Raw genomic sequence first — 10,340 nt, forward strand, 5'->3', positions numbered from 1 at the left:
CCTCAGCTGGTGCTCTGATAGTGACAGTCAGGCACAGAGTGCTTGAAACGCACTCCAGACTGTAGTGAGAACACAGACACATCAAAAATCATCATTTTGAAGAAGGCTTGCTGTGATGTGGTACTCACTTGGCTACATCTTAACTGCCATGCAATTTCCTTCCAGTGTTATATAAGGAGCAGTTAATCTTTTGGGCAGGAGTTCTAAATATTGAGTGACGGTTGTAAAAATGTAACTTCAGTTCTCTTTTTTGGTCTAGTTGTTTGTTTAGAAATATGCATGTGGTTTACTCACACACCCTCCTGCACGTATATGTAAAAGATTTTTTTAATTAGTTTGAGTTGTGTTTCATGTCAAGGGTTATTATAAAAGCCAAAGGTCTTGATCTGTCACCTAGGAAGTGAACTTCCCCAATGTGCTTCTTACGCTGTAACATTCTCTTCCAGGAAATGCAGGTTCCTCTACTTTACTCCAGGGATCTGGCAGTGGAGTGCCATCTACCCACCCTCACCTTTTACCGGGTTCCCCTTGCTCATCTCCAGCCTTCCACCTCAATCCCAACACTAGCCAGCTGTGTACCCTTTCTCCAGCTGACTACACAGCTTGTGCCCGCTCAGGCTTGACCCTGAACAGATACAGCACTTCCTTGGCTGAAACCTACAACAGGCTCACAAACCAAACCAGTGAGACGTTTGCACCCCCGAGGACTCCGTCCTATGTCGGTGTGTCGAGTAGCACAACTGTGAATATGTCTATGAGTGGCAATGATGGGGATGCATTCAGCTGCCCACAGACTGGCTTATCTATGCAGATTTCAGGGATGTCTCCACAGCTCCAGTACATCATGCCATCCCCATCCAGCAATGCCTTTACCACTAATCAAACCCACCAAGGCTCCTACAACACGTTTAGACTGCACAGTCCCTGTGCACTCTATGGATATAACTTTTCCACATCTCCTAAACTGGCTGCCAGTCCTGAGAAAATTGTTTCTTCCCAAGGAAGTTTCTTGGGGTCCTCGCCAAGTGGAACCATGACGGATCGGCAGATGTTGCCCCCTGTGGAAGGAGTGCACTTACTTAGCAGTGGGGGGCAGCAAAATTTCTTTGACTCTAGGACCCTAGGAAGCTTGACACTCTCGTCTTCTCAAGTGTCTGCACATATGGTTTGATGAAGCCTTTAAGTAAAAGTACAGTACGTTTGGTGTCTACAATGTATTTCTTTTGGAATATGAAGGGACACTCGATGTAGCTTGTAAAGTGTGTGTATATATATATAATATGAGAGGAAGTTTTACTGAAATTTTGACTTGCTTGTGGCCAGATTATTTTCCTGTTTTGAGTTACACAGAATTTGCTCTGTTGCAGACTGCTTTAGTTTTCTGGTATAATACACTTAGTTGTATAACACATTGGGACATATGCAACAAATTAAGCAAGACTTCCTCCCCTTTTCCCCTCCTCTGTTCCAGCGCCTTTAAAGAACAAAATGACACTTGGAGTATTAAACAACACAAACAAGCCCACTTGCCCATTTCCTATAGCACTAGTGAGTTTCTTTAAAACATTCATACAATGATAAGCTGATGCACCAAAGGCATTTTACAAGTTTCTTCTCTGTTATAAGGGATACAAAGGATATTTGGACTTGTAAGTGTTGAGCATGAAGCATCTAGACTAAAATAGAAGTTTAGCTAATGGATTATTTACAAAGTAAATTGAAAGATTAGTTTGCCTTCTCATGATACATTGTTTTTAGCTTATCAACAGCACAGCATTCTCACTAGGAGTTTTTTTTTCAGCATTAGTCTAGATTTATGGTTAGATATTTGAAGACTAATAATGTGTATTCAAATTGTGGTGATAGAAATAATTTAAACCAACAGCACTAGAAGCAGCATTCCTTAGTACGGAATGAAGTTCAGGGTGCTTAGTTTTTGTCAAAGGAAGGGCTTGATGCATTTTTTTCCTCCATAAATATTGCCTATAAGACATTTACTGGACAGTAGGATATTCTAAAGTATCTTTGTTTCTGTATTTTTACTTTTTTTAAAGGAAAATGCAGGTTTGATTTAGAAAAAAAAAAGTGAGCAGAATGAGAAATTCCATTATTGGTTTTACCTGTTTTGTTTGTGTGTTTGTTGTGTTTTGGATTTGGTTTGGTGTTTTCTGGGTTTTTTTTGTTTTTTTTTTTTTTTAGTAAGGGCAAAAGTATCTCAGTATCTCAAAAATATATCACCTGTATCAGTTAGGCAGATGACCCAGTTTGCCCACAAGTGTTTCTGGAAGCAGAACATTGTCATAGCTGACTTCCTGTTGCTTTATTTCTGTCAGCATTTGTCCTGGAATTGGAGAGGCTTCCTTCATTCCCACCTCTGGTTTTTAAATGGCACTTGTAAGAACGTAGATCACAATCTGCTCCTGACCACGCTTCTCCAGAGTGACAAGGACACAGGGAAACACTTGTCATGGTGAAATTTCTGCCCTCATCTGCACCTGCAGAGCACAGGTGTGTATCGGTCCTTCTGCAAAAGCTGCCTCTCAGCTGCCCATCTGTCAGAGCTTAACCACAGAGGTTGTAGAACTAATTGTAATGCTTGAGAGGACAGGTCATCTTCAACGATATGCTAAGCCTCATTTATATTGTGCAGGTGATACAAAGGCATTATAAGGTGGGTACAAATACAGATGAAAATGTTTCCCCAGTAAGCATTGAAGGAGATTAAGACCTTTCAAGTTTTATGCTAGATTTTTTTTTTTGTGAAAGTGAATTTTCATGTTTCTCAAGTGTTCCTATGTTTTTTCTGGCAAATAGTGCTCTTAACCACTCCCACTTCAAGAAGGACTCATTTCAGCTTGTATTTCATTAGTGGGATGGAGATAATGCATGCAGAAACAGCCCTCTTGCTATCTCCTCTTGTTATGTGGGAATAGAAGAGAAACCACAACTATCTTGAAGCCTGTGCCTGCAGAAGGCTTTATTTTTATTGTTTGCATATTTGTTTCTGTTAAAGAAGATACATATAAAGTTCTCATTCAAAGTTAGAAAGACAAGAGGATGCAATTGAGGAGATGTTTGCTTCTTTGCTGTTTCAAACTTCCTAAGTGACCTTGAGCAGTTCACTCAGTCTCTCTATATCAGATTTTTTTTCTTCTGTAAAATGTGATAATAGCACTTCATGCCTCGTAGAAAAGGGTGACAGTATATTGAAGATGAAGATCATCTTTACATCTTCTGTGCTGTGGACAGTACGTTACAGATGAATGGCTAGGAAGTGTTCATATACAAGGATAAGAAAGAGCATTTGTGTACTTCAGGTCTGATGCTGGTTTTGGCATTGCAGTGTCCTTGAGGCAGATCTTAAAGAAAAGACCTGCAATGCTGAAAATGCTATTCAAACTCACACTAATGATTTTTGAAATGGTTCTAAGATGTGTAGAAGATGGGCAAGTTTTCAGTTATGTAAATTGTCATAACTTTATTGGTTTAAATTAACAAGTAACTTGTGTATAGTAATTCTTGCTCCAGCCAAAACTTTGAAATTTTGTAGTTGGACAAATCTTTAAATGGCAAAGATGGTACAATTAATCTGTACTTGAAAAAGGGGAATTACCCATGTTATCTTAAGGGCTTTGACTAGGTAGAAATGTGGAAGAGCTAAATCATGCATGTTCTTATGAGGAGAAAAAAAGGGTTGTGCATGGATGTTCATGGAGGTGCTCCTGACATGACTTTATCATCTGGGAATTTTTTAGAACTGGTCTCTTATTTTTCCTCAAATTACTTTTATCATATAACCACACAATATTGTTTCATTTGTTCCTTAAAATTTGAATCATATTGTAAATACTGGTGTGTCATTGTGAAAAGACTAGCTTTTTATCAATACAGTAAATGCTATATATGCATTATATCTATAGTTATATATCTGTATTTTACAAAAATGCCACAGAAAATATATTAAAGTGTGTATTCAAACACTTTTTACTACATTTGGAAAACTTAAAGGCTTGGGCCTTTTTTTTCTCTACAACTTCTGCAGGAACAAAGGAAGTGACTCTGAGGTAAGCTCTGGGTTTCAGAGACTTAATACAACAAGCTGCAGCTAGTCCACAATTCTTACATGGTTCAGTTTAACCATCTGCTGTTGAATCTCTCTATTATTTGTAGGCAAAGATCCCAACAGATGTTGTGTACAAGGAGATACTGAGGCTGATAGCAGAGCTCTGAGGGTTTTACATGGGAAAATGGGACTGAACTGTTTGCCAGGCTCTTTAGCCAGTGATGGAGCTTGGTTGCTTCCTTGTAGCCCATGGCATCCCATCTGCTAAGACCAATTCAACTGCTCCCTATCAACTGGATCTGTGAAGTTAGCACTTCCATGCGACTTGAGCAGAAGCTTGGTACTCTGCCTCTTTTCTCTCTCTGCTGTTTCTTTGGTCATTTACTCTCTTCTGCTAGTTCTAAATGCAGAAATCTATTGATTTGACAATTTGCAACCTATAATCATCTGACTGTACTGTTACTCAGCAATGAGCAACATTTCTCCATCAAGAAATACTGTTATGCTTAGTGGCCTTATTTCCTATTGTGCTGCAATAAATGATTCTCTGTGACATAGGGCAGAGGGCCTGAAAATCTGATTACTTCAGAGACTCTGGTTTCATAGTCACTTAACACCAGCATTGTTGCAAATGACCAGAATTAGGGCAAGAGAAGTAGGCATGAAATGCTTGATCATAAATATCAGGCCTCCAGAGAGAATGAAAGCTTCTGTTTTTAATAAGAGAAGAGCCTTTTTTTTTTTTTTTTTTTTGAATAGCGCAGTCAGATTCTGAGAGGGCTCATTGCTGCTGCAGCAATGGACATCAGGAGAAAGCTGAAAATCATGGATATTGTTGTCTTTAATAGTAGTAAGCCTGTACTGTGAGCAGTTCAGCAGCAGAAGTATAAATCATCATCGGAAGTAGCTCACAGATTCTATGGATATATTTTACCTGTAAAGATAATATACCTAGTCAATCTGTACCTAGGTATGTTTAAAAAGTTTGCAGTTTATCTAATTACCTAATGAGTTAATGGTTTTTGTGAGCTGACTTTGCACTTCAGGTGACAAAATATATTAACTTGTCAGTTGAGCTCTTCATTTATGTGAACCTCAGATTCAGTATTTCACCTTGTACTTAACACAAAGTTGTTGATATGTCAATTTAATATATGCAAAAATACAGGAAAGTTCTTGTTCTGCCTTATGTTCCACCATATTCCTCAGCTACCCAGTTAATTCAAAACACTGGCATGCCGAGATGACACACACTTTTAAGAGGTGATGACTTGCTTCATTAGGAAATAACATTTCTAGAGAATTAAACTTTGCTTTTAGTCAGTGTTGTTATCTTCAAGCTCTGAAAAGGTGTTTGTTACCCAAAAAAGCATAAATCCTATGCAGTCACCACTTATTCTTGCAAAGTAATGTTGAATTGGCCATAAAACTGTCTCAGATAGTTTGGTGCCCAATGCCCAGACAGAGCAGTTCCAGCAAGTTTTAGAATTTGAACTCCATAAAGTAGATGTTTTTAAGAAGCCTCAGTAAATCAGATCAACGCTGCTATCAGGAAGAATAAAAATACTGTGGGCAAATAGAAACACTTTCCTGAATTTTATCTGTCACCTTCAGAGGTTTATTACCCTAAATAGTTAATATCCAACATGTTCCACTCCACCAGAATGAGCATTAAAGCTCCATGAGCTGGATGAATTTCCACATTTTTCCATTGTGGCCTTTCTAAATGTTGGCAGTAACAACCAGGTTTCAAGACAAGCACCAGTGCTCCAGGTTTGCAGCAGGGAATGGCAGGAGAAGTGCAGATAGCCTAAACAGACCCTGCAGTCCCACCATACACTTTTGGAATGTCACAGGTGCTGTGATGGCACCCACAATGTGTAGTTCTATCCAAACATAATTCAGTGCACGTCTCACAAGGGTAATTACCCAGGTTAGGGGGCTGTAGCCTAAAATAAGACCTGATGTCAAAGACTGGTCAGGAAGGATAAAGCATGATGCGAAAATACTTGTGCTACCCAAAAGCTGGTCTGTGGCAGTGAATGTTAAGTGTAGGCCCAGCACAGACTTGGCCTTTGTCAGTACTGCAGCCACTTTGACTATGCTGCATGCTTATGTTCATTTGCACACCACTGGATTTTATTTGGATGCTATAATATAGAGCCAAGAATAAATTTAGAGCACATTGAAGGAAACCTGGACTCAACTGTGGCCAGTGGTAATGGTGCCCCCGACTTGAGCTTTATGGATACCACATTTTCAGACTCTAAGCCATCCCTCTTTCTGTTCCAGAGTGCTTTACCCATGCAGCAGTTGTAGTCATAACTCTCTTGGGCATTTTTCTGTCGCTTTATGGTGCTTTTCAGATGGATGACTGGCTTCTTGCATTTCCCATGCTCATAGTTTGTTTTTAACTTTGTGCTTCTGCCGTTTTTGAGCCATAGTCTGTCTCACAATGAAAGACAAGACAAGGGTTGAATTTGGTGCTCCATCCCCAGTATATTCCTTTCCACTGCAGATAATTGACTATATATTTCCCACAATGTTTTTATTGTATTTTACAGAGAAAAGTAATAAAAATAGAGGCTGTATCACAATCAAAGCAGTGTTTCCATTCCTCAGGCAATATTTTTCACTAACCCAAAGGAAAACACCTCCCCACCCTTTCCTGGTTACTATACTCAGTATATGGTTCTCGGTAAGAAGAAAACCAGATGCCATATTTAAATGTAAGATGGCAGAAACCAGAAAACCAGAAAAATGGATCCCAATTCAGGGAAATGTTTCTGGATAGTCTTTGTGTTCTTTGAAGTGCAATAGGGGCACTAATGCTTCCAGAGACATCTGCAAAGACCCTTTGATATGTCATTGCTGTTGGTGTATGATAAATGCCTTGCTGACACAGCGTGCACTACGGATTACCTGCCCCATACTCAGGCAGGACGTTGTCAGTGTCACACAAAGACAAGCAAGCGAATGCCGTTTATGTTGTTCTAGTAAATCCTACACCAAAGTGTATCTTCACAAGTGTTAAGCAGATCTCAAAGCTATGTTGAGACCAATTCTCAGGGAGAACTCATTACATGCCAAGCCCATGCACTCCAGTTATACTCTGGTGGTAACTAAAAAGCATCTTACAATGAATATAAAAGCAGTTAATCTAAGCAGGCATTTCTTTCACTTTGCTATAACTAGATAACCCACATTTTGGGGGGGGGGGGGGGAGAAGGGGACCAAGCATCTGGCAGTTGCAATACTGAATGTTTCAGTCACACAGGAATTTTTTTTGTGGAGAGAGAGAAGCCTTGGAAAATGAAATTTAAACCAAGAGAAGGCAAGTGAAGACTGGTCTATGAGAAAGGATCTTTTAGATATCAAAGTATACCATTGTGAATGTCTAAAAATGATCTGTCTGATGTCACATCCTTGCATTCAGTAGAGGACAGAACTGTTCCATTGAGGAGTGTAATGATATGTGATACCTTTCAATTATGAAGTGTTGGGTAGAGTGAAGGTGTTTGGTAAGGTAAAGGCTGAACTACTTAAAATAATCTGAGATTGAATGCCATTGATTTTAAGTCTTAACATTCTGTTCCTTTTCTCTTTTTTTTTTTTTTGAAAGATACTGCTAGCAAAGATGAGATGATGCTTAAAAACTTCCAGCCAGATGTGTCTCCAAACATTCCCAGAGATGACAGATATTCAAATGTAGTTTGGATTAAACCCATTATATAGATAAGTGTCTTTTATAGCTGACTGCAGCTGTGAAGTCTGGAATCAGATCTGTAACTCCCCTAAACTTTGAAGACTGTAGTCAAATCTGTGGTTTTGGATTTGAATCTTCAGTTGCTTGTTGCATCAGACTGTCATTCACATCTGTTACACCAACAGCTCGGTGCAAAACTCTGATACCAGTTTCAGACTCCACAAAGCCGAGGTTCAGAAAGGCCACTTCTCAAGCACATTGCTACATATGAGCAGCGACAGCAGCATATTATAGGTCTGTAGGTTAACAACTCTACATGCCATCTAATGGCTATCGATGACCCACCATGGAACACTGGCTCATGGGTCACAGGTTGTTGGCTCCTGCTCTGTAAAGTATGCTTTACACACTTCCTTCATATTATGTTTCTGTGTAAGCAAATGCTGTAGCTTCCCACAGGGACATTACATGATCCAGTGTGGAAGGAGAGAGGGTTGGTGTAATTGCAAATGGGATGAAAGCTGCTCCTTGAGGTACTCTCTAAGGGCTTATCTATACACAGCGAAACCAGGAGTGAATTTACAACACCTCAGCTCCACAGGTGGGCACTCTTCACATGCAGTAAGCAAGGAGAAGGTGTTTCATGTGGAAAATAAGAAAATATTCCACACAAGCGATGTTCCTATGAGGATGCAGTGCTTTGAGCCTGAGGTCCTGCAGTTTCCCTCTCTTGTTTGCTCTACAGGAAGACCTTAAGACTTCAGCCACACTGCAAAAAAATAACAACCCACAAATGTCTGTCTGGGAGGGTGTCATTGGTTTTCACCATGGCATAGACAGCCTCACCAACTGCAGTGATGGAGCCACCCACGGTAAATGCTGGACAACTCTTCTGACCTGTTAATAGTTGGCAGACTATATGATGACAGTTGCAAGAATCTGATGCACAGCAGTATCCTTTACAGCAGTTTAATCTTTGTCATCAAATCCCTCGGCAGCCATGATTAATAGCAGCACTTGAGCTTGTTTTGAAAGTTGTATATTTGGCAGCTATGAACTTTGATCTATGGTTTCACTTTAAAGAATCATTATGACACAAACTTTTCCTGTAATCCTTCCATCTAATTAAACCACACACAAATACTATGTGGGGAAATATGATGCTATTGATATAAGCTGTGTGTTTATTACATTATTTTAGGCACTTTATTAAAGTGGATAGTTGTTCCCAGCAAGATAGTAGATAAGCTCCCCCAAAACAATAACATCACCCAGAAAGAATATATAAGAGAATTTCCCAAGGCCAAATTTTATTAGAAACTTTCTTTGTTGATTAATACTGTGCCCTTGAACCCATTAAGGGCTCAGATGCTTTAACTTGAGCTAAAATTACTAGCATTTAATGAATTCAGCCTACTAATGTGTACTTTTCCACAAAACATTTGCCTTTGTTCCAGATGGTCAAGGGACTCCAATGCCTAACATGATAGTGTTTGTCTTCCTGAAGTAGTTTTTTTGTATTTGTGTACAAGTTAATGGGGAAGCTTTTGAAAATCGAAGAAAATTTATTTTCATATAAGTATTTTAAACAACAGAACATCCATAATTTTGTAGCTGAATCAATCATAAACCAACCATTTCTTGCTGGTCTTTATCTTGCTGCACACTTTGTAGTGAAATTCCCATGAGGCAGGTAATACTCATGTTTTCAAGGCGAAAATATGAACTGTGGATCAGTCTGAGCAGTGTGTTTTCTAGGGCTGAGGTGCAGGGCTGCATAGTCTTGACTGAGTTGACTTCCTTGTGTATTACACCTTTATGATGCCAGAATTTGTGCAGAAGAGGATTCCTTCCTCTAGAGCAGACTACCCAGCCTCTGAGCAGCAGTTATATGGAGCTACCTGGAATTCCATGGCTTTCTCCTGATTGCCCCATTTTGATCTCCTAATTTGGGTGCCACAAAACAGAGATAACAGAGGTATAAGTCACTATCTTGAGGCTGCTGTGGCTGCCAGGCCCAACAGTGTTTATATTTGCCAATCACCATCTTTTCCGTATTTTCTGAGTAGACTTTCAGCCAGCTGGCTTTTGGCTGAAACATTGCTCCTGTCAGTACTGGTTAAGCCCAGTCACCATGGTTTCTGAGTCAGTTGGAGAGCAGACAAAGTACCAAATATAATAATTTTCCCAAATTGTCTGACAAATTTCCAGAGAGTTCATATAAATGTAGGACAGCTGAAGCAACATGAGTGATCCCTTAGAGAATTCACAGCTGAGCACCCTCAAGCAGAGGGAATAGCTGCCCATCACCACTCTCTGGACTTCATCAGAAAGGAATGAAACAGAACTGCACTAAAGCAGTTCCATCTGCTCCTGCCAGGTTCTCCAGTCTTGGTATTAATCCCCTGTGATGAGCTGTGTCCAAGACTACCACAAGACTGAGCAGAATTAGTAGGGACATTTGTCATATGTTCGCTGTCATGAGGAAGGCTGGATCAGTGGCCAGAAATGGCCTTGACCTAACCTGCTCCTAAATAGCTGGGCACAAGCTACTTGAGCTGTCATCCTGTC

General features: G+C 39.9%; 1 protein-coding gene across 2 annotated transcripts in view; it reads left to right on the forward strand.

The window, feature by feature from the left end:
- Nucleotides 1-8,930, forward strand: part of TBX18 (T-box transcription factor 18) — a 28,557-nt gene extending 19,627 nt beyond the window's left edge. The window contains exon 8 of one of the 2 annotated variants that reach the window (XM_032684086.1): nucleotides 8,515-8,930. In XM_032684086.1, coding sequence (XP_032539977.1) covers nucleotides 8,515-8,525 — 11 coding nt within the window. In that variant the 3' untranslated portion in view covers nucleotides 8,526-8,930. Of the gene's footprint in view, nucleotides 1-446; nucleotides 4,914-8,514 lie in introns of those variants that run through there. The other variant, XM_032684085.1, reaches the window with a different exon arrangement.
- Nucleotides 8,931-10,340: the final 1,410 nt, after the last annotated feature.

This window comes from Chiroxiphia lanceolata, chromosome 3 (genome assembly GCF_009829145.1).
Source record: "Chiroxiphia lanceolata isolate bChiLan1 chromosome 3, bChiLan1.pri, whole genome shotgun sequence".
NCBI lineage: Eukaryota > Metazoa > Chordata > Aves > Passeriformes > Pipridae > Chiroxiphia > Chiroxiphia lanceolata.